At 43.7% G+C, this 27,935-nt stretch overlaps 1 protein-coding gene across 2 annotated transcripts in view; it reads right to left on the bottom strand.

Moving 5' to 3' along the window:
- ACSF2 (acyl-CoA synthetase family member 2) overlaps positions 1-27,935 on the bottom strand; it is a 123,213-nt gene that overhangs the window by 51,882 nt on the left and 43,396 nt on the right. For both annotated transcript variants that reach the window (XM_073684080.1, XM_073684081.1), the window contains exons 6-8: positions 24,980-25,142; positions 1,203-1,301; positions 973-1,121 (exon numbers count right to left, since the gene is read on the bottom strand). In XM_073684080.1, coding sequence (XP_073540181.1) covers positions 973-1,121; positions 1,203-1,301; positions 24,980-25,142 — 411 coding nt within the window. The remainder of the gene's footprint in view (positions 1-972; positions 1,122-1,202; positions 1,302-24,979; positions 25,143-27,935) is intronic.

Genomic DNA, 27,935 nt, shown 5'->3' with positions numbered 1-27,935 from the left:
AGCAGTGACGTTACTCTATGCTGTTAGCGTATCCAGCTGTATACTCATTAGATCAGGACTTTGCATAGTCCTATTTTATTACTCATAGATACAAGTTCTACCACCCATGTTGCTCTTTACTTTGGGAATTGGGTCTGAATGAAGTCTTTTAGTGGCAAATAAAAGACTGCAAAATCTTGATATCCTCCTCTCTCCCTTGCACCTCGTGGTTCTCCAGCCTCCCACTTGCTTCTGTAGTATTTCAGTTCATTCTAAACCAGATCCTTGCACAAGTAAGTCAGCCCCTTCCTACCTAACCCTAATCGTTCATGCTAAGACATTAGAAATTATGTGACCGCAAGGGGCTGGCAATCTTTGTTTGTTCAAACCTTCTGCGATCATATGACCAGTGACAAGGTATAGTAAAGAAATAATTTGAAAATGTAGTTCTGAGTAATTACTATCTGAAAAACGAAAAAAATCTCAAATTACACTTATAGTCTAAACTGCTGTGACGTCACTTGCGGGGGCAGGTCTCTGCACACTGGATATTCTTCTTACAACATGCACTGACAGTGCGCTCTCCTGCCGGCTCGTTTATCCTGATCAGAGTTGGCGAGAGAGCGCACTGTCAGTGTGCATATTGCACAGTGACAAGAATCTACTGAGCATATTTCAAAATTGACAACCGACACATGCTCAGTAGAGCAGGGACTAACCCAGCCCCTGCAACGCATTGAGCGCAGCCTTTGGCCCCTGATGACAACTCATTTGAGTATCCCAGCATGCAATGGGATTTTCAAACAAAGTGTCATCAAAAAGGAAGTAGTAAAAAAAAAAAGTAGTTAGATGGTGTAGTAAGGGAATGGTAGGGACTTTTTAATTAAAATATATTAGATGACAGATTAGATTATGTTATTAAATGGAGAGACTTTTAGGATCAAAGTTAAATTGTGTTTTGGACCATCCGATTAAAAATATAAAGATATATACTTCTCCTGTGAAATGGCCTGCAACAAAGCTTGAGCATCAAAGCCAGGAGATGGAAAAACAATAGTCAGCCCATACACGGCCATCACAAGGCTGCCTAACACGGAGCCCATGCAGTGGTACATAGGCACAGGAAGCGCCACCCGGTCTCCCTGGGATGGAAAAGAAACACCAGTAAGTCTGTAGAAGAGTCTAAGCATGCTTATGTAACAAATGTACTTATCTGCTCTCACCTTCCTCCAGTTGAAGCCCATCCTCCACCCTACCAAACTTGCATTGTTTACAATATTGTGGTGGCTCAGTGCCGCCCCCTTGGGATATCCAGTTGTTCCCTAAAATAAAAAAATGAAAAGCAAGGTGATTAAGTAATAAGGTCTCCCAAGTAGATCAGGTTAGGGTATTTAATAGGATCTGTCACCAGGTTTTTGCCACCTAATCTGAGAGCAGCATAATATGGAGACAGAGACCCTGATTACAGCGATGTGTGACTTACTGGGCTGTTTAGTGTAGCTTTGATAAAAAAACACAGCTTTATCAGCAGGAGATTATCACTAGATTACTAGGAAATCTGCTGCTATGTAGTCTTCCACATTCATGAGCCCCGTATAACCCGCCCCCACCACTGATTGGCATCTTTCTGCGCACACTGTGCATAGGCAGAAAACTGCCAATCAGTGGTGTGGGTGGGATTATAGAGATCAACATACAAATAACTACTATATCTGCAGTAGATAATAAAATGATTTTATCAAAATGACAGCAAGCAAGCCAGTAAGTGACACATCGCTGGTATCAGGGTCTATGTCATCACATTATACTGCTCTCAGATGGGGTAACAAACGCATGGTGACAGATTCCCTTTAAAATTGTTGTGCAGACAAGATGAACACTAAAAAAGTCAAAATTCAATTTATACAGCATGTGAGATAAAAGCAAGTATACAGAATTACACTAGACAAATATTCTGGCAATTATATGGAGAAAATTATCCTTCAACTTCTAAACAGAGCACACTAATAAGGCAGGTGTTAGAAATGTGTCCTGCATCTTCACTATGAGAGCTTATGGCTGCTGCTCTATTGGCAGAGTACGGGTTGCAGGAATTGACAGTGAATATTTGTTTTTTTAACTCCTGCGTTTTTATCAGATCATATAGACTGAGCTACAAATTAAAAATCAGCATTAGAAGTGTGTGACGGCAGTGGGTGTGGACCCGCTGCGCCGTTGGCCGAGCTTACCCTGGAGTGGCGTAACTAAGTGGCTACCTGGTCTTCACTAGAGTCTCTGATGGTGAGGATAGGCTTGGGCCGTTAGGGTAGTCACCAAGTGCCACTCCAGGGCTGTGCCCAAACCTGCAGCGGCTGACTTATGGGTCAGAAGCACAACACGAAGAACAGAGTGCACAGACCAAGACATGGTCAGCCAGTCCGAGGTGGGGCGGGCAGCAGAGGATCAAAATACGATCAGACAAAACGAGTTAACAAGCCAGGTCAGTAGCAGGAGAGACAAAACGATAATGAACCAAGACACGATACTAGGAAGGAACTGCAGCTAGGAACCTAAGTTCAGGCAAGGTGTGTGTGTGTGTGGGTGGTGGGAGCTGCCCAATATATCCCCTGCTGACAGGGGATAGGCCAGGTAAGCGAAACTCTGCAGGACACAGCGGGTTAAAATTCCTGCAGAGTCTGGCTGTGCCTCCGTATAGGTGGAGACTCTCCAGCAACAGGAGGATGCAACAATGCTGGGAATGCTGCAAGAGGCAGCTCAGCGACACCACCTGACCCTGGGAGGAGCAGAGCAGCGACCGCAATGAATAGGAAAAAGCCCACTAACCATGCGAGTGACAGGCATGACCAAGTAAAGAACAAGCAAATGCGAATCTTCTTTCTCACCCACTTACAGTGCAGTGACTGGTTATTAATAATGCCAACAATTTCCACAGCGTAGCACTTTACAGACATCATCACCACTGTCTCCATTGTGGTTCACTATCTAAATTCCCTATCAGTATGTCTTTGGAGTGTGAGAGGAAACCCATACAAACGCAAGGGGGAACATACAAACTCCTGTTGTCCTAGGTGGGATTTGATCCCAGGAACCCAAGGCTACAGTGCTAACCACTGAGTTCAGGGAATAGGTCATAACTCAATGAACTAATATATTAAATAGGTTTTCTACTACTCGGACAACCCCTTCTCAATCACTATGTTTCCACCTTTAAAATAACACATATACTCAATTCTGGTGCCAGCGCTGCTCCAGCAGTGTCAGCACTGGCTCTCCAGGGGCTTGCATGACATTGTTATGTCATGTGATCCCTGCGGTCAATCAGCGGACGTTTCACTCTCACCTCCTTCAAATGTAACTGGCATCAGTTCTTCCAGATGTCTGATTTGTTCAAAGGAGGGGAGAGTGAAGCAGAATCTGATTGACCGCATGGATCATGTGACACGATATCATCCGAGCTCCAGGAGAGCCAGCACCGGCACTGAAGGCGAGTATAAGTGTTATTATCTTATAAGGGGGAAACCGTGATTAAGAAGGGGTTGTCATAGAAGTACACAACAAATTCAAAGAGTTAAATACTCTGTTACATATTTAGTAAAAAAAATTGAGTATAGGAGTAAAATCCCAGGTGAATCTACATGTAACAAATGCAGATTTTTCTGGAGACCTGCAGCAGATGTCACATTATTGCAGGAAAATCTTTGTAGGATGTCTTCCTCTGAAGAGGACAGGTTACTTGTGTAGCCAGATAAGCTGCACAAGGACGCAGCAGCCTGCACACCGAATTCATTTGAGTCTTATGGCAGAGCATAGCTGCGCTCCCAATGTGGAGAGGATCATTTTCTATTCAAGTGTCTGCTTTTACCACATTAGGTATAGGCTCAATATCGGGTGCCAGTGAAAGTGAGAGAGATGTCATTGCATGGAGATGAGGAGCTTCCAGGAGGACATGGGGCGTGGAGGTACAGTCATATGAAAAAGTTTGGGCACCCCTATTAATCTTAAGCTTAATGTTCTATAAAAATTGGTGTTTTTGCAACAGCTATTTCAGTTTGATATATGTAATAACTGTTGGATACAGTAATGTTTCTGCCTTGAAATGAGGTTCATTGTACTAACAGAAAATGTGCAATCTGCATTCAAACAAAATTTGACAGGTGCATAAGTATGGGCACCTCACCAGAAAAGTGACATTAATAGTTAGTAGATCCTCCTTTTGCAAAAATAACAGCCTCTAGTCGCTTCCTGTAGCTTTTAATGAGTTCCTGGATCCTGGATGAAGGTATTTTTGACCATTCCTCTTTACAAAACAATTCCAGTTCAGTTAAGTTTGATGGTCGTCGAGCATGGACAGCCCTCTTCAAATGATCCCACAGATGTTCAATGATATTCAGGTCTGGGGACTGGGATGGCCATTCCAGAACATTGTAATTGTTCCTCTGCATGAATGCCTGAGTAGATTTGGAGCGGTGTTTTGGATCATTGTCTTGCTGAAAGATCCATCCACTTTGTAACTTCATATTTATCACTGATTCTTGAACACTATTGTCAAGAATCTGCTGATACTGAGTGGAATCCATGCGTCCCTCAACTTTAACAAGATTCCCAGTGCCAGCATTGACCACACAGCCCCAAAGCATGATGGAACCTCCACCAAATTTTACTGTGGGTAGCAAGTGTTTTTCTTGGAATGCTGTGTTTTTTTGCCACCATGCATAACGCCTTTTTGTATGACCAAATAACTCAATCTTGATTTCATCAGTCCACAGGACCTTCTTCCAAAAAGAAATTGGCTTCTCCAAATGTGCTTTTGCATACCTCAGCCAACTCTGTTTGTGGCGTGCTTGCAGAAACGGCTTCTTTCGCATCACTCTCCCATACAGCTTCTCCTTGTGCAAAGTGCCTTGTATAGTTGACCGATGCACAGTGACACCATCTGCAGCAAGTTGATGCTGCAGCTCTCTGGAGGTGGTCTGAGGATTGTCCTTGACTGATCTCACCATTCTTCTTCTCTGCCTTTCTGATGTTTTTCTTGGCCTGCCACTTCTGGCCTTAACAAGAACTGTCCCTGTGTTCTTCCATTTCCTTACTATGTTCCTCACAGTGGAAACTGACAGGTTAAATCTCTGAGACAGCTTTTTGTATCCTTCCCCTGAACAACTATGTTGAATAATCTTTGTTTTCAGATCATTTGACAGTTGTTTTGAGGAGCACATGATGCCACTCTTCAGAGGAGATTCAAACAGGAGAACAACTTGCAAGTGGCCACTTTAAGTAGCTTTTCTCATGATTGCATACACCTGGCTATAAAGTTCAAAGCTCCATGAGGTTACAAAACCAAAAAAAGTGCTTTAGTAAGTCAGTAAAAAGTAGGTAGGAGTATTTAAAACAAGAAAATGATAAGGGTGCCCATACTTATGCACCTTTCAAATTTTGTTTGAATGCAGATTGCACATTTTCTGTTAGTACAATAAACCTCATTTCAAGGCAGAAACATTACTGTGTCCAACAGTTATTACATATATCAAACTGAAATAGCTGTTGCAAAAACACCAATTTTTATAAAACATTAAGCTTAAGATTAATAGGGGTGCCCAAACTTTTTCATATGACTGTAAATAGCTAACACCAACACTATTAGAGACTATGGGCCCGATTCATTATTGCATTTGATGAGTTGTGTTTTGCACCTTTTTTGGTTTTGTCATATTCATCTCTCCATTGGCACCTCTTTTAAAGTCACTTTTTAAGTGTTCACCTTTTTTACACTATGGGCAGAGTTTATAATTTCCAGATATTTTAGCCGGATTCATCATTTATAACTAATTGAAGAATTGCAAATTTTGTTGCAAATGTTCTCCAGTTTCCCCCTGGAGTGATTTTTTTTTGTACACCAGAAAAACAAATATAAAAGAGAATTTTTGTTTTTGGCCAATTGTCTCTTCAGAGAGGAAGAGGACCAGAACTCTAGTGCCACCTACAGGAAGTAGCAATCCTAAAAGTCAATAGTGACCCTTTAACGAGTCTTATCACATGACTTGGGATATAAGCCAGAATCAGAAACTCAATTTTCAGACACTGTTTCGGGGTACTTCAGTGCAAAGTGTGAGTTCTGGTTTGGCTGGGTGAGAGGCGTCAGACGGTATCTAAGGGGTAACGTTTCTACTTGTGGAGAGCGACATGTTAAGCATGTCATGGTGAGGAGACTTTTAAAGCCGTAATGCTCCTCTGGGAAATATGCAAATTGTCTCTTCAGAGAGGAAGAGGACCAGAACTCTAGTGCCACCTACAGGAAGGAGCAATCCTAAAAGTCAATAGTTTTTGGCCAAAATTCATGAACCACTTATGTGATTTGATTAATTAGGCCAAAAAAACGTCAGGGAATACCACAAGAAAAAAAAAAGAGAAGTGACCACAAAATATTGCAAATAATGAATTGGGATCTATGTGCCTGGCATGGCTATGGGGCACACCATGCTTGGCACTGTTTTGTGGTAGAGTCGTGAGTGGTGGGAAAATCAAATTCTGCAAATCAGGTGTTCAAATAGACTTTTTAATGTCTTTGTTTGATCCTTTTCTGGATAAACCAGTGACCAAAAAGTAAATAATTAAAAACAATTCCAGCCATACGCCATATCTAGTAAGAATAAGATCCTTCTTGACCTCGAGAAGTTGCAGGGATCTGAGTAATGATTTTAAAAAAAAGTCACATACAGAGTCACTTATCAAATGCGGAGCTGCTGCCTGTGAGGGACAAGGTCAAAATAGGTAAAAATCAGCATTTATTTAAAAGGCACGGAGTAAAACCAACCACCGGGAAGTCAACAGAAATGGAAATCTGACTTTGAGGGTCTGTTTACACAGTCAGACCGTCTGATATGAGCATCGATCGGTAAACATTTCGGTGGTCATTTGAATGCTTGTTTACACAGGAAGACCAAAGCAAACGATGTGCACTGAGGGCACTATACTAGCTGTGTGATATACTAGATCGCTCTGTGCCCATAGACCGCCATTGTTCTCAGCAATGTCCTGTTTACACTGGAATCTTGTGCACATCTTTAAGAAGCAGGTGTATCTGCATCGTTTTTGAATCAGAAGGCACTTCAGGAAACACAGGCGGTGTTAATGTAGCGCCCCGAGGGTTCGGCCGCTACAGGGGTATTGCACCTCAGTCCAGAGGTGTGATATTCCACTCCCGGGTAAGGATGGAGAATGGACCAGGACTCGTTAGGCTGCATGCACCACACACACCCCATTTCCGAGGGACAGCTCAACGGTGCTCCCACTAGACAGAAGTGCAGGCACGACAGCATCTGTTCCTGGCTGGAGTGGGGAGGGGGGTGGAACACCCAGTGCTGTAGGGGCAGATAGGGGTTGGTTCCTGAGCGTAGATAGGAGCTCATTGGTTGCTGGTCACCTGGGCTCATGGTCAGAGGGAGGTATAAAAGGTGGGCACCATCTTAGAACAGTGTTCAGTCTGTGAGGAGAGGAGAGCTGACAGGGAGCAGCAGCTCAGGCTGAGTGCTGCTCCAGAGGCAGGCCTAGAGAAGAGGCCGGAGCCTGAGAGGAGAAGGAGAAGTGGGCCTGGAGAAGAGGCCGAGGAGGAGGAGAAGACAGAACAGGAAAGAAGGAGAAGAGAGAGAGAGAAACAGAAGGGCTCAGGAACAAGAAGGTGGAAGGGACCCTAAGAACCCACGAGAATCCAGGGTGAAGGGTCAGGCAGATTAAGGGTACCGGATCCCAAGTTGGTGGAGGAGAAACTACACTCAGCCAAAGACCGGTCGTCGTCATCATTTATTGGTGCGACACCTCATCAAACCTGCTAGGAAGGCACCATATAGGACAGCGGAGGACGGGGCCCACGTTTAACCGCACGAGTCCGCGGCAGCTGGACAAAAGTGGGTCACTGGTGAGGCAGGCCAGAGAAAGGATTAAAGGGGGTCCTGTGCCATGCTCCTGAACTGCCTGGGAGTTGACCGAGCCCCTCACCTGGTGGACGCAGCACAGCTCGGGCTGTCATTCCCTGCAGAAGTGACTTGGATATTAACCGTGAGTAAATACCCTGGACTGCAGTACGTTGTCTGTGTGCTTTTTCGCTCCTCCGGCACTACCGGTACTGGGACTCTCACCACCATCACTCCCACCATCCACTACACTGCCCTGGGGCCGCACTCTTCCCGTGGGGAGTCGCATCATCCCAGCTGCATACATCATCAGCCCCAGCGGTCTGCCCTGCAGCGGCGGTTCCTAACAACCGCAATCCACGGGTGGCGTAGTCGGACATAATCAATAGCACATAACGGACTACTACTGGCCTGACCACCCTGAGCCACGGAACCGGGTTGCCACTACTACTCCCATCGTTCCCTATTGCCCGGATCCGAGTGCCCCACGGCCCAGGGGGCGAGTCATTAAGTTTTGTTACACTCTATACATATATAAAAAGTGGTGGCTTCCAAGCAGAAGACAACTGAAGAATGGACCAGTCATTTCTTATAGCTGATTCACGGCTTTCTATGCCTGAAGCGGTTAAAGGGAATCTGTCAGTAGGATCAACCCTCCTAAGAAGTCTATATCGGCATGTAGGTCATAGAAGTCTGAATAATATGATACCTTGATATCTTTGTTCCGAGGTATTATTCAAGGGAAATTCATGCATTTCTTAGTATGTAAATGAGCTCTTAAGATCTATGGGCATGACACCGATCTCCCTGGGAATCTGCCTCCAATGGTTATTTTAAATGAAAGGGAAGTTAACAGTGTGAGGCATGTAATTACTGACAGTCAGCTCCACTAATCTACATGTCTCACACTGGTAAAACTCCATTTAAAACACTCTCTGGAGGCAGATTCTCGGGGAGATCTAGATTGAGGCCATATCAAGGTATCATGTTATTCACCTTCCTATGACCTGCATGCTCATAAAGATGGCTTAGGAGGATTGATTCTACTGACAGATTCCCTTTGAAAGAAGGGACAAAAGACTGAACATATGCACAGCAAGTTGTTTTGACATTGCTGTGCATATGTTCATTCTTTTTCATGCCTGAAAAAGATGCTGTACATACCCCAAGTTGTTTCATTCTTACAAGCAAGCATAACAGAGAAATTCAATTAATAATAATAATTATGTGGTTAAAGCAATCAATGAAAACCACATATACGGAGATCCAGATTACTTCTAATCAATAGCTATACTCTATGCTACTTCCGGGAAATGTATCAGCAGTTAAGGACCAAATTGCAGGAAGGATCTGACTATGGAAAATGTATTTAGAGTAAAAACATTGTTCTCCAAAAATTCTGAACCTCAGGACATATGCAGATGTATACATCTTTGGAATTGTAGCAAAACCAGCATGAGCTAAGAATATAATTTGTCAAAGTGTTTTATCATCTGAATATTTATTTTCCTGCATAAACAACAAAATTGGAATTTACTTAAAATTATAATATAGTAAGTAGCCATTGTGTTGAACTTTGACAAGGTGATTTAACCCCTTTCGGACGTGTGACCTAATAGTACATCATGGTGACCTGGGCCAATTGGACCAATGATGTACTATTATTAGGTCATATGGCAATCGCGCCCGCACACAAGCGGTGCGGGGCAATCGCTGCCGGGTGTCAGCTGATTGTTACAGCTGACACCCGGTACTATGTGCAGGGAGTGGTCCTGCACCGCTCCCGGCACATTAACCTTCTCAGTGCTGCGATCAAAGTCGATTGCAGCATTGCGGGGGCAAGGGGAGGTGATCGCAATACTCACCTCCTCTCCCGGCCTCCAGCACTGTCTGCCACGGCTTCCCGGATGTTGCCATGACGAACCGATGTTGTCATGACAATATCCGGGTCACCAGACAGCAGGAAGATATTTTGGTCATGCAAATGCATGACCAAAGTATCTTCAGCATCTGCAGCGCTGACAGCCTGTATAGCACAGGGATGGTGATGGTGCTCCATCCCTGTGCTATACAGGCGATCAGAATAAAAAAATAAAGTCCCATAGTGGGACACAGAATAAAAATCCAAAAAGTGTTAAAAAATGAAATGGAAAAAAAAAAAAATTTGTAAAAATATTTTAAAAAAAAATAATTCACCAAAAATAAAAATATAATGTACCCATCAATAAATATTATTATGAAAAAAAATAATAAAAGTACATATATTTGGTATCGCTGCGTCTGGAACGACCTGACCTATAAAACTGTCCCACTAGTTAACCCCTTTAGTGAACACGCTAAAAAAATAAAAAACGAAGCAAAAAACAATGCTTTATTATCATACGGCAAACAAAAAATGGAATAACACGTGATCAAAAAGACGAATATAAATAAAAATGGTAACGCTGAAAACGTCATCTTGTCCCGCAAAAAACAAACCGCCATACAGCTCCATCAGCCGAAAATAAAAAAGTTATAGCTCTCAGAATAAAGCGATGCAAAAAAATATTTTTTTCTATAAAATAGCTTTTATTGTGTAAAAGCGCCAAAACATAGAAAAACGATATAAATGTGGTACCGCTGTAAATGTATTGACCCGAAGAATAAAGCTACCTTATCAATTTTACCACACGCGGAACAGAATAAAAAAAAAAAAACATAAAAACAATTCCGGAATTGCTGTTTTTTGTTTATTCTTAGAAAGCGATCAAAAAATGTCATGTGCCCGAAAAAGGTACCAATAAAAACGTCAACTCATCCAGCAAAAAACAAGCCGTCAAATGACTGTCGGCCAAAATATGGAAAAATTATAGCTCTCAAAATATGGCGATACAAAAACTAGATTTTACAAAAAAATGCGTCTTTTAGTGTGTGACAGCTGTCAATCATAAAAACCCGATATGATTCTGGTATCCGAAGAATAAAGTTGTCTAATCACTTATACCGCACGAGGAACGGCGTAAAAAATAAACTCTAGGGTTGGGGTTAGGGTTGGGACTAGGGTTAGGGATGGGATTATTTTCAAAAGTAAGAAAAAAAAAAAAAAAAGATGACGATATGGCAACTAGTGTTGACCGCAATTGCTTGCTACTTGAGTTTGCATCAGGTGGTCGGGTATGCACCGAGTATCACGGGTGCTCGAGTGACATGCTCGAGTCTCCGCCCCATATGCTTCATGGCCAAAAAACCTCGAGGGTATTGCCTGCCATGCATGAGCGATCCCCGCATGTTTATTTGGGGGTGTCTAATAACCGTGAAACATGCGAGCGGGGACTTGAGCATGTCACTCAAGCATGCGCGATACATGGTGCAAACCTGAGTACCCGATGCAAACTCAAGTAGCGAGAACTTGCACTCAAGACTAATGACAACTTATTCAATATGATGACCTAATATTATCAAATTCTGTGTCGTACCTCTGGGTTCAAAATGTTCACTATACCCCTTGATAAAATCCTTGAGGGGTGTAGTTTCCAAAATGGGAGTCACTTGTGGGGGGGGGGTTTCCACTGTTTAGGCACATCAGGGGCTCTCCAAACGCGACATGGCGTCCGCTCTCAATTCCAGCAAATTTTACATTCAAAAAGTCATACAGTGCTCCTTCCCTTCTGAACCTTGCAGTGCGCCCAAACACTGTATTTTCCCCACATATGGGGTATTGGCGTACTCAGAAGAAATTGCACAACAGTTTTTGGGGTCCATTTTCTCCTCTTACCCTTGTGAAAATAAAAAAATTGGGGCTAAAACATCATTTTTGTGGAAAAAGTTTGATTTTTTTATTTTCACGGCTCCATGTTATAATCTTTTGTAAAGCACTTGGGGTTCAGGGTGCTCACCACACATCTAGATAAGTTCGCTGAGGGGTCTAGTTTCCAAAATGCTGTCACTTGTAGGGGTTTTCCATTATTTAGGCACATCAGGGGCACATCCGCTAATTATTCAAGCAAATTTTACATTCAAAAAGTCTAATGGCGCTCCTTCCCTTCCAAACCCTGCCGTGCGCCCAAACAGTGTTTTTCCCCCACATATGGGGTATCTGCTTACTCAGGAGAAATTGCACAACAAACTCCATGGTGCAATTTCTCCTGTTACCCTTATGAAAATGCAAAATTGGGGGCTGAAAAACATTTTTGTGGGAAAAATGTGAAAATGTTATTTTTACAGCTCAATGTTCTAAACTTCTGTGAAGCACCTGGGGGTTCAAGGTGCTCACCACACATCTAGATAAGTTTTCTGAGGGGTCTAGTTTCCAAAATGGTGTCACGTGTGGGGGTTTCCACTGTTTAGGCACATCAGGGGCTCCCCAAACGGCGCTCCTTCTCTTCCGAGCCCTGACGTGCGCCCAAACAGTGGTTCTCCCCCACGTATGGGGTATCTGCGTGCTCAGGGAAAATTGCATAACATAACATTTTTGTGAAAAAAGTTAAATGTTCATTTTTTTTCTTCCACATTCCAAAAATTCCTGTGAAGCACCTGAAGGGTTAATAAACTTCTTGAATGTGGTTTTGATCACCTTGAGGGGTGCAGTTTTTAGAATGGTGTCACTTTTGGGTATTTTCTGTCATAAAGACCCCTCAAAGTCACTTCAAATGTGATGTGGTCCCTAAAAAAATGGTTTTGTAAATTTTGTTGGAAAAATGAGAAATCGCTGGTCAACTTTTAACCCTTATAGCTCCCTAATAAAAAAAAATTTTGCGGCCAAAATTGTGCTGATGTAAAGTAGACACGTGGGAAATGTTATTTATTAACTATTTTGTGTGACATATCTCTCTGATTTAAGGGCATAAAAATTCAAATTTTAAAATTGCAAAATTTTCGCCAAATTTCTGTTTTTTTTCACAAATAAACGCAAGTGATATTGAAGAAATTTTACCACAATCATGAAGTACAATATGTCACGAAAAAACAGTCTCAGAATCCGTTGAAGCATTCCAGAGTAATTACCGGTCATTAACGTGCAAACCACCCTCGGGGGTAAAGGGGTTAAAGGGGGTTTCTTTTTGTGTGCGGGCGCGATTGCCATATGACCTAATAATAGTACATCATTGGTCCAATTGGCCCAGGTCACCATGATGTACTATTAGGTCACACGTCCGAAAGGGGTTAAATCACCTTGTCAAAGTTCAACACAATGGCTACTTACTATATTATAATTTTAAGTAAATTCCAATTTTGTTGTTTATGCAGGAAAATAAATATTCAGATGATAAAACACTTTGACAAATTATATTCTTAGCTCATGCTGGTTTTGCTACAATTCCAAAGATGTATACATCTGCATATGTCCTGAGGTTCAGAATTTTTGGAGAACAATGTTTTTACTCTAAATACATTTTCCATAGTCAGATCCTTCCTGCAATTTGGTCCTTAACTGCTGATACATTTCCCGGAAGTAGCATAGAGTATAGCTATTGATTAGAAGTAATCTGGATCTCCGTATATGTGGTTTTCATTGATTGCTTTAACCACATAATTATTATTATTAATTGAATTTCTCTGTTATGCTTGCTTGTAAGAATGAAACAACTTGGGGTATGTACAGCATCTTTTTCAGGCATGAAAAAGAATGAACATATGCACAGCAATGTCAAAACAACTTGCTGTGCATATGTTCAGTCTTTTGTCCCTTCTTTCAAAGGGAATCTGTCAGTAGAATCAATCCTCCTAAGCCATCTTTATGAGCATGCAGGTCATAGGAAGGTGAATAACATGATACCTTGATATGGCCTCAATCTAGATCTCCCCGAGAATCTGCCTCCAGAGAGTGTTTTAAATGGAGTTTTACCAGTGTGAGACATGTAGATTAGTGGAGCTGACTGTCAGTAATTACATGCCTCACACTGTTAACTTCCCTTTCATTTAAAATAACCATTGGAGGCAGATTCCCAGGGAGATCGGTGTCATGCCCATAGATCTTAAGAGCTCATTTACATACTAAGAAATGCATGAATTTCCCTTGGATAATACCTCGGAACAAAGATATCAAGGTATCATATTATTCAGACTTCTATGACCTACATGCCGATATAGACTTCTTAGGAGGGTTGATCCTACTGACAGATTCCCTTTAACCGCTTCAGGCATAGAAAGCCGTGAATCAGCTATAAGAAATGACTGGTCCATTCTTCAGTTGTCTTCTGCTTGGAAGCCACCACTTTTTATATATGTATAGAGTGTAACAAAACTTAATGACTCGCCCCCTGGGCCGTGGGGCACTCGGATCCGGGCAATAGGGAACGATGGGAGTAGTAGTGGCAACCCGGTTCCGTGGCTCAGGGTGGTCAGGCCAGTAGTAGTCCGTTATGTGCTATTGATTATGTCCGACTACGCCACCCGTGGATTGCGGTTGTTAGGAACCGCCGCTGCAGGGCAGACCGCTGGGGCTGATGATGTATGCAGCTGGGATGATGCGACTCCCCACGGGAAGAGTGCGGCCCCAGGGCAGTGTAGTGGATGGTGGGAGTGATGGTGGTGAGAGTCCCAGTACCGGTAGTGCCGGAGGAGCGAAAAAGCACACAGACAACGTACTGCAGTCCAGGGTCTTTACTCACGGTTAATATCCAAGTCACTTCTGCAGGGAATGACAGCCTGAGCTGTGCTGCGTCCACCAGGTGAGGGGCTCGGTCAACTCCCAGGCAGTTCAGGAGCATGGCACAGGACCCCCTTTAATCCTTTCTCTGGCCTGCCTCACCAGTGACCCACTTTTGTCCAGCTGCCGCGGACTCGTGCGGTTAAACGTGGGCCCCGTCCTCCGCTGTCCTATATGGTGCCTTCCTAGCAGGTTTGATGAGGTGTCGCACCAATAAATGATGACGACGACCGGTCTTTGGCTGAGTGTAGTTTCTCCTCCACCAACTTGGGATCCGGTACCCTTAATCTGCCTGACCCTTCACCCTGGATTCTCGTGGGTTCTTAGGGTCCCTTCCACCTTCTTGTTCCTGAGCCCTTCTGTTTCTCTCTCTCTCTTCTCCTTCTTTCCTGTTCTGTCTTCTCCTCCTCCTCGGCCTCTTCTCCAGGCCCACTTCTCCTTCTCCTCTCAGGCTCCGGCCTCTTCTCTAGGCCTGCCTCTGGAGCAGCACTCAGCCTGAGCTGCTGCTCCCTGTCAGCTCTCCTCTCCTCACAGACTGAACACTGTTCTAAGATGGTGCCCACCTTTTATACCTCCCTCTGACCATGAGCCCAGGTGACCAGCAACCAATGAGCTCCTATCTACGCTCAGGAACCAACCCCTATCTGCCCCTACAGCACTGGGTGTTCCACCCCCCTCCCCACTCCAGCCAGGAACAGATGCTGTCGTGCCTGCACTTCTGTCTAGTGGGAGCACCGTTGAGCTGTCCCTCGGAAATGGGGTGTGTGTGGTGCATGCAGCCTAACGAGTCCTGGTCCATTCTCCATCCTTACCCGGGAGTGGAATATCACACCTCTGGACTGAGGTGCAATACCCCTGTAGCGGCCGAACCCTCGGGGCGCTACATTAACACCGCCTGTGTTTCCTGAAGTGCCTTCTGATTCAAAAACGATGCAGATACACCTGCTTCTTAAAGATGTGCACAAGATTCCAGTGTAAACAGGACATTGCTGAGAACAATGGCGGTCTATGGGCACAGAGCGATCTAGTATATCACACAGCTAGTATAGTGCCCTCAGTGCACATCGTTTGCTTTGGTCTTCCTGTGTAAACAAGCATTCAAATGACCACCGAAATGTTTACCGATCGATGCTCATATCAGACGGTCTGACTGTGTAAACAGACCCTCAAAGTCAGATTTCCATTTCTGTTGACTTCCCGGTGGTTGGTTTTACTCCGTGCCTTTTAAATAAATGCTGATTTTTACCTATTTTGACCTTGTCCCTCACAGGCAGCAGCTCCGCATTTGATAAGTGACTCTGTATGTGACTTTTTTTTAAAATCATTACTCAGATCCCTGCAACTTCTCGAGGTCAAGAAGGATCTTATTCTTACTAGATATGGCGTATGGCTGGAATTGTTTTTAATTATTTACTTTTTGGTCACTGGTTTATCCAGAAAAGGATCAAACAAAGACATTAAAAAGTCTATTTGAACACCTGATTTGCAGAATTTGATTTTCCCACCACTCACGACTCTACCACAAAACAGTGCCAAGCATGGTGTGCCCCATAGCCATGCCAGGCACATAGATCCCAATTCATTATTTGCAATATTTTGTGGTCACTTCTCTTTTTTTTTTCTTGTGGTATTCCCTGACGTTTTTTTGGCCTAATTAATCAAATCACATAAGTGGTTCATGAATTTTGGCCAAAAACTATTGACTTTTAGGATTGCTCCTTCCTGTAGGTGGCACTAGAGTTCTGGTCCTCTTCCTCTCTGAAGAGACAATTTGCATATTTCCCAGAGGAGCATTACGGCTTTAAAAGTCTCCTCACCATGACATGCTTAACATGTCGCTCTCCACAAGTAGAAACGTTACCCCTTAGATACCGTCTGACGCCTCTCACCCAGCCAAACCAGAACTCACACTTTGCACTGAAGTACCCCGAAACAGTGTCTGAAAATTGAGTTTCTGATTCTGGCTTATATCCCAAGTCATGTGATAAGACTCGTTAAAGGGTCACTATTGACTTTTAGGATTGCTACTTCCTGTAGGTGGCACTAGAGTTCTGGTCCTCTTCCTCTCTGAAGAGACAATTGGCCAAAAACAAAAATTCTCTTTTATATTTGTTTTTCTGGTGTACAAAAAAAAATCACTCCAGGGGGAAACTGGAGAACATTTGCAACAAAATTTGCAATTCTTCAATTAGTTATAAATGATGAATCCGGCTAAAATATCTGGAAATTATAAACTCTGCCCATAGTGTAAAAAAGGTGAACACTTAAAAAGTGACTTTAAAAGAGGTGCCAATGGAGAGATGAATATGACAAAACCAAAAAAGGTGCAAAACACAACTCATCAAATGCAATAATGAATCGGGCCCATAGTCTCTAATAGTGTTGGTGTTAGCTATTTACAGTCATATGAAAAAGTTTGGGCACCCCTATTAATCTTAAGCTTAATGTTTTATAAAAATTGGTGTTTTTGCAACAGCTATTTCAGTTTGATATATGTAATAACTGTTGGACACAGTAATGTTTCTGCCTTGAAATGAGGTTTATTGTACTAACAGAAAATGTGCAATCTGCATTCAAACAAAATTTGAAAGGTGCATAAGTATGGGCACCCTTATCATTTTCTTGTTTTAAATACTCCTACCTACTTTTTACTGACTTACTAAAGCACTTTTTTTGGTTTTGTAACCTCATGGAGCTTTGAACTTTATAGCCAGGTGTATGCAATCATGAGAAAAGCTACTTAAAGTGGCCACTTGCAAGTTGTTCTCCTGTTTGAATCTCCTCTGAAGAGTGGCATCATGTGCTCCTCAAATCAACTCTCTGCATTCAAACAAAATTTGACAGGTGCATAAGTATGGGCACCTCACCAGAAAAGTGACATTAATAGTTAGTAGATCCTCCTTTTGCAAAAATAACAGCCTCTAGTCGCTTCCTGTAGCTTTTAATGAGTTCCTGGATCCTGGATGAAGGTATTTTTGACCATTCCTCTTTACAAAACAATTCCAGTTCAGTTAAGTTTGATGGTCGTCGAGCATGGACAGCCCTCTTCAAATGATCCCACAGATGTTCAATGATATTCAGGTCTGGGGACTGGGATGGCCATTCCAGAACATTGTAGTTGTTCCTCTGCATGAATGCCTGAGTAGATTTGGAGCGGTGTTTTGGATCATTGTCTTGCTGAAAGATCCATCCACTTTGTAACTTCATATTTATCACTGATTCTTGAACACTATTGTCAAGAATCTGCTGATACTGAGTGGAATCCATGCGTCCCTCAACTTTAACAAGATTCCCAGTGCCAGCATTGACCACACAGCCCCAAAGCATGATGGAACCTCCACCAAATTTTACTGTGGGTAGCAAGTGTTTTTCTTGGAATGCTGTGTTTTTTTGCCACCATGCATAACGCCTTTTTGTATGACCAAATAACTCAATCTTGATTTCATCAGTCCACAGGACCTTCTTCCAAAAAGAAATTGGCTTCTCCAAATGTGCTTTTGCATACCTCAGCCAACTCTGTTTGTGGCGTGCTTGCAGAAACGGCTTCTTTCGCATCACTCTCCCATACAGCTTCTCCTTGTGCAAAGTGCCTTGTATAGTTGACCGATGCACAGTGACACCATCTGCAGCAAGTTGATGCTGCAGCTCTCTGGAGGTGGTCTGAGGATTGTCCTTGACTGATCTCACCATTCTTCTTCTCTGCCTTTCTGATGTTTTTCTTGGCCTGCCACTTCTGGCCTTAACAAGAACTGTCCCTGTGTTCTTCCATTTCCTTACTATGTTCCTCACAGTGGAAACTGACAGGTTAAATCTCTGAGACAGCTTTTTGTATCCTTCCCCTGAACAACTATGTTGAATAATCTTTGTTTTCAGATCATTTGACAGTTGTTTCATTTTAATCAATAGATCTTGGAATAATAATAATTTCCAAAATTGGATGTGTTTAAATATAATGTTCCTGTGCTAAAATAATCTTATAAATGTGCCCCTGCTGTGTACTGTGTAAGGCTATGTGCCCACGATGCAAAAATGAAGCGGAAAATTTCCGCTTAATTTCCGCATGTCCTTGCCCGGAAAAACGCATGCGGAATTTGACATGCGTTTTTCGCGCATTTTGCACATGCGGAATTGCCTTGCGTTTTCTACTGCATTGTAGATGGCAATTCCGCATGCGTAAACGCACAAATAATGGACATGCTGCGGAATTTTCCGCACATCAAAAACGCTGTGGAAAATTCCGCAGCATGGGCATTACAATTGCGGAATTACATAGGGGACCATGGCAGAAGGCTAACATGCGTTTCCCAAGCGTTTACACTGCGGTAAAATTCCGCAGCAAAAACGCTTGAAATATGCATCGTGGGCACAAACCCTCAGGCTCTGTGCCCACGATGCAGAAATGCTCCGGATTTTTTCCTGAGCCTTTCTGCATCTCCCTGGCAGAAAAAAACGCATGCGGATTATACATGCGGATTGTACATGCGGATTGTACATGCGTTTTTCCTGCCAGGGACATGCGGATGTGAAGCGTTCTTCACATGCATTTCCGCATGCGGGTTGACAAGCGCTTTCTAAGCGATTTTAGCATCACTTGGAAAGTGCTTGACAACTCGGTCACACTATATAAATCCATGCAAACGGCATGGATTTATATAGTGTGACAGAAAGAATGGTAAAAAATAAATGTATACTTACCCTCCGATGGCCCGCGCTGTCTTGCTTCACCGTCCCGGCTGCCGTGGATTGAAGGACCTGCCGACGTCAGCGTCGCGTGACCCGTCACACGACTCTGACGTCAGCGCAGGTCCTTCATTCCATCGCGAAGTGCCGGGAAGCAAGGAGGAGCGCACCGCGGGCAGCCTGAAGGTAAGTATACATTTATTTTTTATTTTATTCTTTTTTTTTACAGCTTTTTTTAATGGTACCTGGGTGTGGATGAGAGTCTCCTCTCCTCTACACCTGGGTACCATCCGCACATTAGAACGCGCCAATTACGCATGTACAGATACAGTGATGTGGATTCCATGCGTTCCAATACAAGTCAATGGCGGCGAAAACGCAGCGCTTCCGCAAAATAATTGGTAGTGCTGCGTTTTTTTCTGAAATGATAATCCGCAGCGAAAATTTCCGCAGCATGGGCACACCACATGTGGATCATCATTGGGGAACATGGCAGGCCTACTACCATGCGTTTTTTTAAGCGTTTCTGCAGCGTTTTTCAGGCTGCGGAAACGCTTAAAAAACGCATCGTGGGCACACAGCCTAATGGTTGAATGGTTGTGTCTCACCGTGCAGGAACATGGTCTGATCATACCACAGCTACTGAGCAGAGGAGGAAGCAAAAGAGTATACAGACATTAGCGCAGGGGATTGTAGCGGATTCTTTATTTGAAGTGAAACATTGTATAAAAACAGTCAGTGAAATGTTTTACCTCATAGAAATAATCAGCTGTGATCCCGTGCTGCCCTGTCTGTATACTCTTTTGCTCCCTCCCCTGCCCAGGAGCTGTGGTATGATCAGACCATGTTCCTGCATAGTCAGACACAGCCATTACACAGTACACAGCAGGGGAACATTTATAAGATTATCTCAGCAGGGGAACATTTATAAGATTATCTCAGCACAGGAACATTTAATTTAAACACATCCAATTGTGTAAATTATTATTATTCCAAGATTTATTGATTAAAATGAACGCTTAAGGTACCGTCACGCTTAGCGACGCTACTGCGATCCCGACAACGATATGACCTGTCACGGATCGTTGCTGCGTCGCTGTGTGGTCGCTGGTGAGATGTCAAACAGTCAGATCTTCCCAACGACGCAGCAACGATACGGCGACCTGTGTAACGATGCAACGCAAATGCATGCCTATTTGTCTCAGTTCTGAGTAGCCAACGAGGTCGTTGGTAAGGTGTCAAACACACCGATGCATGCTACCCAGCAACGATCAAAAAATGGTCCAGACCATTCCGACACGACCAGGGATCTCACAGCAGGGGCCTGGTAGCTGCTAAGTGTCAAACGTAGCGAGATCGCTACTGAGGTCCCTGTTGCGTCACAAAACTTGTGACTCAGCAGCGATCTCGCTTAGTGTGACAGGGGCTTTAGTCGGAAAATCCCTTAAAGCTACATTTGCAAGATGATCGTGATAATCAGTGGTCTTAAAAACGCACATTTCATGATTATCTTGCCAAACAGGCTGATAGTCACCTGATGAATGAGCAAAATGCTTGTTCATTTTGTGACATGATCTTTTGTGCAGTGTACTTGGCAGCACATTCTCCTGTGTAAACAGGACTCGCACTGCCAAGAACTAACGCAGCCCTCGCGCACTGAGCGATCTAGTATAGATTGCCCAGTGTGTATTGTTGACAATGGTCTCCCTGTGTTAACTGGCATTTAAATGACTGCCTACGCCTTGGAACCCGTAGAAGCCAACAGGAGTGCGAAACGGCCGTCGTCTGATAGGTGATCCACAACCTCCCCCGCAATGGATTTTTAAACATGAAATAAAGATATGACATTTTTACAGGATCGGTGAGTGCTACCTTTCTTTCTCTTTTTTGGTATTTAGACCCTTCGTTTTGACCACTTGAAAAAGACTGATTGATGTTTCTAAATACAGAACTAAGATTGTAATAAAACAGTTGGTTTAGATCATGTCGTTTAAGGATTCCTAGATACGTACTTGGTAAATTTTCCATTAAAAGGGGAAAAAAAAGTCTCTGATTTGTGGATGTTGACCTTGAACCTTGGATATCTGGGTTAAGGTGTAAAGCTAGGGGTTCCATGGTGAATAAATATAATAGTGGGACAAGAAGAACCCATTTCTAGTTACATTTATAAGGAAAAGGAGAGGGAAAGCTCGCCATATGCATTATTGTATTGCATATTACTGTAAACCTACATGTCGATACTACAAAATACTGTCCCAGCACATCTTTCTGATGAGCCGATGCCTCTAAACCCTGTAGTGTGTTCATATCATTTTTTAGGGGGGGTGTTGAAGGCTTGTGCGCATGAACTTTTAAGATTCTGGCAACACCCAATTTAGAATGTGACTACTGATCAGCCAAAACTTAATATCCTCATTGCTGAGGTGAATAGATGGAACAAACATTTTCATAGTTTTACATGGTAGTTTTATTTGCTACTGGAACTTTTTTCTTTGGCACGAGTCTCTATTTGCATAACTAAGTCCTTTATGAGGACATTGTCACACATTGTATGAACCAGACAAGCCTGTTGCTCACTAGATCCTGCGGGATAACATCCCCATTGCAGACGTTAGAGCTTGTTCACATGCTGCGTTTCGCTTCACTTTACAGTATCAGCAAAGTGAATGAGATATCTGAAATCTCATACACATCCTGCGCATTTTTTCCTTGCAGATTTGAACCGAAGCGTTTTTTTTTCAAATCTGCAGCATGTCAATTCTTTCATCGGTTTTGCAGTGTTTTTCACTCATTCATAATGGGGAAAAAAACACAAAAGCGCATGTAAAAACAAGTAAAAAACGTGCAGACTATGCGAGGCATTTTTCTACCAACACTCAAGGGGTTTTTTTTGTGCAAAAAAAATCAGCAGCAAAAACTCAACAGGTGCATATAGCTTTACAACTTGAACTTTTTGCAACTTGATTTCGACGGTCACATTACCCTTGGGGTCTCTAGGTAACAAAGCCACGTGTATTCACCCTGAACAGCTCCAGCACTGCTTCTCCGCTCTGCTTCTGACTACACCACGAGACCTCTGCAGTCAATCACTGGGCTGAGTGGTATCGTGACGACGACATCAGCACCATTAAAGATTTTTGTGACCGACTGCATAAGTCAAATGAGCGGCTGTCACCGCTGCAGCTGATCAACACATTTCAGGAGCACTTTCAACAGACAGAGTAAAACAATATCCATGGAAACCTCTTTAATGAAAACAAAATATGAATCTCAAGATGAATCTCTAAGATGTTTTTCCTATTATAGACTTTGTAATGGCAAATTGTCACATCAGAGTTTGAACGTACTGCTGCAATCCCTGTCCTGGTTGCTAGGTGGTGGTGCACTAGCACTACTGTGCAGCATGTGGGTGTTTAGCTTTTAGATTATTGAGACTTGTTCTCACTTTCCATACACCTGTGTTTTGCTGCAGTGAGCTGGTAGGTAATTAGCTCTCTGCTGGGAGGCATGGGCAGGGCTTCTTTCTATATAAACCCCAGCAGACTGACTCTAGCTACCAGTTACTAGTCGGTTTCAGCTAGACCTGGTCTTTTGTCTGAGCTTAGCCTGCATTTTGACTACCCGCTTGCCACCTGACAAGACTTCCCGATACTGACCCAGCATGACGACCCCTATTGCCTCTGGATCGCTGGCCAGCAGCACTTCAGTGGAAGCAATGTATTGGATCCCATTGTAAGTCCAGATCTTTTTACATGGGTTAAAAAGGCGAACGTCGGGGTTCCTCTGGAATCTGCCAGTCGGAGTGGCTTGTGCGAAGTCTGTCAGAGGTAGCACTTCTTGAGCCGGTGGCCTTTGACAGACGCAACATATATAAATGAAGGTCAGCAATCTTGAATAAAAGGGGCTATCTGGTCCTCTTACCAACTAAGACATGTTCCTCTTCAATAAAGTTGATGGTATATGTAATGGTTTATTGTAAGAAAACCATATGAATGATAACATTTTTTTTTCAATGTTATTAGCACCGTTCCTTTATAATTCAAGTACTGAACCATGAGTATATGCATATAATTATCATATCCAACAGGTCTGCCTAAACATATCCAATGATACACGACATCAGGTGCAAGTAGAGTCTGGTCCAAAAACTCAATTAATGCAACTACATGCTTGTATAACATTCCTGATGAGGATTAAAATATAACCTGGAAAATCCACAGTGTTTGTTGTAGATAACAAGTGTTAGAAGCTGGCGATATCCAAATCTTGTATAAAGAAACCTTCACAATGAGCGCAGATCAGAGGAAACATCTGACCCAACTATCATTCCGATCAATGGAACCAGGGCGAGAATGTGATCAGCTGTGGCACTCAGCAAACAGCATAATGCTACTATACAATGTGGTCAGCAGGGGGCAGTAATAAGGGAATCAGAACTGTAAGTATTCTAGTGGGTTCACTAACTTATTAGGTCACATTCACACATCCGTGTGTCACGCTTCGTGATTCATGGACTGGACGCATGTTTCCCAACCTGAACTCAATAGCCTAATAATAATACTAATCTTTTTATTTATATAGCACCAACATATTCCACAGGGCTTTACAAATCAGAAAATTTACAGACATTATGGCCACTGTCCCCATTGGGGTTCACAATCTAGATTCCCTATCAGTATGTCTTTGGAGTGTGGGAGGAAACCAGAGAACCCGGAGGAAACCCAAGCAAACACGGGTGCCTAACAGGCATGTATGAGACTGTCAGGCTTGGGTCAGGAGATCCGCAGTCAGTACTTGCACCGCAGGCCTAACTCAGATGAACAGAGTACATGATCACCAAGTACTGGCATCTCACCCATGCTATTGATCCATGTAAGGGATCCATCAAACACACTACCCATTCAGAGCCATTGAATGGGTGCCATGTGGGAACCCATAAACCTGTTCCCTGTTTCAGCCTCACTCGACCAATTACTTGATTGTAGTGTTGACGTTGATTTGAGGAATAGTTGCCCACGTTACAATGCCTTACTAGGGCTTGCTAAGGTAATACAGAGCACTGTGGATGGTCATTGATGCCCAGGAAATTATTGAGCAGCCACAGATTTTAGGAACATGTACTGCTCAGCATTCCCTGTATAACACAATGGTGTTGGTGGTGTTACCAGCAGCAGGACTAATACAATAAGCCTGACTCCAGAGGAGCCCCCCCCTCTCAGTACAAACCCAGTCAACCAATTTAAAGGGACTCAGTCAGCACAGGATGATTGCTCAAACTAAGTCCCGCTGTTCGGTGCTTCACAGCAGGGCCAAACATTTACATACACTATCCCACCTGCTTGTTTTCCTTCATTCTCCACCCCTCTCTTCTTTGATTGACAGCTCTGGCTTCATAGGGCCAAAGAAGGGAGGAGATAGATGGAAACCAAGCATGTTAAAAGATGTATATAAATGATTGGCCCCGCCATGGTTCACAATACGCCTGTACTTGGTTTGAACAGTCATTCTGTGCTGACAGTCCCTTTGAAGGGGTATTCCCATCTTAGAAAACCGATACCCTAATTTTTCTCTGTACATAGATATGCTATGTTCACAGCTTTTTTTGCTACGTGTTTTGCTGAGAAGAAACTCTGTAACCAAAGTTCTTTTAGCTCCTCACGCATTTTGGAGAAATTCTGCTCCAAAAACTCAAAGAAAGCTCAGTGTGAACATACGCTTAGAAGGGGATGACATTCATTCCTATGTAACAGGCACCGTACAGTCATTATAATGATGAATATTCACTCACCGATGTAAACTGGATGTTGACGGGATCATCACAGGATATGGTCTTCTGTAAATCATGCAACTGCTTTACAAACTGAGTGCTCCCGGCATCCATAACTTCTTGGAACAGAAAGGCACCTGGATACTTTTTGTCCAAGACTATAGCGATCCGCAGATCAGGGAGTCTGGGGGGAAAAAAAACTAAGTACAAGGCTTCAGAAATTCACATATGTTAAAGCAGACTTTTATAGACAGTGTGAATGGTAGCTCTTCAACCTAGCTAAAAGACAGGTGGACCTGAGCAGGAGACCACTATGTATGACGTCTTCATCCTATTGGGCCATGTGGACAGATTTAGCTTTTTTGAGAATATCCCTTTAAAGGAGTTTTCTGTGAAAAAAATACAATGGCCTCTTCACAGGCTATTAAGAGTATGACTGGTAGGTGTCTGACCACCATGGATCATACAATCACTGAAAAACAACAATAGGAAGGGATCAACCAGAGTAGACACAATATTAGGTTTTCAGGCAGTTTCAGCTCTATGTGCTTCTTATTCCAATGCCTCACAATGATACAACTGTAGTTACATAGTAATACTTAGTGTGCATCTGCACACTGCGTCACATTCAAAAGAAAAAATCACCCCAAAATACAATGTAAGCCCCACTGATGGATATACTAATATCTGATGTGAACATTTAAGATCCCCAGTACTACTGCTCCATCTGGTGTCCGTAGTGCCTGCTGGGAGTTTCCCTACAGTACACGGGTTTCTATAACTTTGTCCATATATTTCGATATGGGAATGGTCAGCTGAAAGTACCACGTTCATCATGTGTCCCGGTGTTGGCTCCACGTACAGCTACCAAGCTGCCAGAATCAACAAGGTCAGACAAACCCAGAGAACAAGTAAAGGATCAATAAGCAAAGGTAGGAAAGTTCCAGAAATAGTCAAGTAATGGATATCAAGGGGAAATTAGGTGAATAACTATTCTAATCAGCCAAAACAATGAAATTACTACACATAACATTATCCCGTGACAAGGCAGCAAGAGGACAATCAGTTCCCAAAGTTGATGGGTTAAAAGTGGGAAAAATGCAACTGGTAAAGACCCCCGTACACCTTACATTGCTGCTGGCCGAGCGGTCAGCCATCTCGCTCACCAAGCGCTACCAATCATTGTATTGATTTGGCCTCCAAATTCTCTAGATCTCAATCCTATCAAGAATCTGAGGGATGTACAAGCCCAATCCATCGAGGCCGCACATCCCAACTTACAGGACTAAAAAGATCTGCTAATGTCTTGGCGCCAGATAGTACAGGACACTTACAGAGGTCTTGTGTAAATGCTTCAACTAGTTAGAGCAGTTCTGGTGGCATGAGGGGGACCTATACAATATTCGGCATGTTGTTTTTAATGTTATCACTAATCAGGGCATGTATTACACATTTAAAAAAAACTAGCATTCAGTATAAGATCTAGACTCAATTTCAACAGTGTTTAATCTGTTAATTTGTATTATTCAAATGATGCACAGTTTTAGTGCATCGAATTTGGGAATATATCTGGTTTATAGGGCACTTAATTGACCCATGATTTTAGTAAACACAACTTAGACCCCAAATAGTGCCTATTCTCTGCATAAGGTTAGGTGCACACTAGGGTATTTGCTCACCAATGGTATTCTATGGGGCCATGCACAAAAAAAAAAAATTGTTGCATACCCGAGTTTGATCTGATATTCGGATCGCACATGACCATGCAAGTCAACGAGTCTGTGGAAATCATCGGACCGCACTCAAATGACATGGAGTGCAGTCCGTTTTCCGCCAATTCACAGAATGGAGAAGAAGGAGACTAGGTACAAAGGCTGATTTAGACGGGTTAGCCCGTACTTGCTGAATGGACTGTGTTTTTTGATATGTTGTACCTTTAATGTCGAAGAGAGGCCATTTGTTTTTCCTTCGGAAGATTTATGGACTTCAATAAATCTTCCCATTTAAGAACCTGCTTTTATACAGGCGCAGCCCGGCAGCCACTATACAGGCGCAGCCCGGCAGCCATTATACAGGCGCAGCCCGGCAGCCACTATACAGGCGCAGCCCGGCAGCCATTATACAGGCGCAGCCCGGCAGCCATTATACAGGCGCAGCCCGGCAGCCATTATTCAGGCCCAGCCCGGCAGCCATTATACAGGCGCAGCCCGGCAGCCATTATACAGACGCAGCCCGGCAGCCATTATACTGACGCAGCCCGGCAGCCATTATACAGACGCAGCCCGGCAGCCATTATACAGACGCAGCCCGACAGCCATTATACAGGCGCAGCCCGGCAGCCATTATACAGGCGCAGCCCGGCAGCCATTATACAGGCGCAGCCCGGCAGCCATTATACAGGCGCAGCCCGGCAGCCATTATACAGGCGCAGCCCGGCAGCCATTATACAGACGCAGCCCGGCAGCCATTATACTGACGCAGCCCGACAGCCATTATACAGACGCAGCCCGACAGCCATTATACAGACGCAGCCCGGCAGCCATTATACAGGCGCAGCCCGGCAGCCATTATACAGGCGCAGCCCGGCAGCCATTATACAGGCGCAGCCCGGCAGCCATTATACAGGCGCAGCCCGGCAGCCATTATACAGGCGCAGCCCGGCAGCCATTATACAGGCGCAGCCCAGCAGCCATTATACAGGCGCAGACAAGCCCAGCAGCCATTATACAGACGCAGCCCAGCAGCAATTATACAGGCGCAGCCCGGCAGCCATTATACAGGCGCAGCCCGGCAGCCATTATACAGGCGCAGCCCGGCAGCCATTATACAGGCGCAGCCCGGCAGCCATTATACAGGCGCAGCCCGGCAGCAATTATACAGGCGCAGACAAGCCCAGCAGCCATTATACAGACGCAGCCATTATACAGGCGCAGCCCGGCAGCCATTATACAGGCCCAGCCCGGCAGCCATTATACAG

Source organism: Phyllobates terribilis, unplaced genomic scaffold (genome assembly GCF_046119375.1).
Source record: "Phyllobates terribilis strain yellow unplaced genomic scaffold, ASM4611937v1 Scaffold_5__5_contigs__length_657084704, whole genome shotgun sequence".
In the NCBI taxonomy this organism is placed as follows: domain Eukaryota; kingdom Metazoa; phylum Chordata; class Amphibia; order Anura; family Dendrobatidae; genus Phyllobates; species Phyllobates terribilis.
This window is presented reverse-complemented; position numbering and strand designations above follow the sequence as displayed.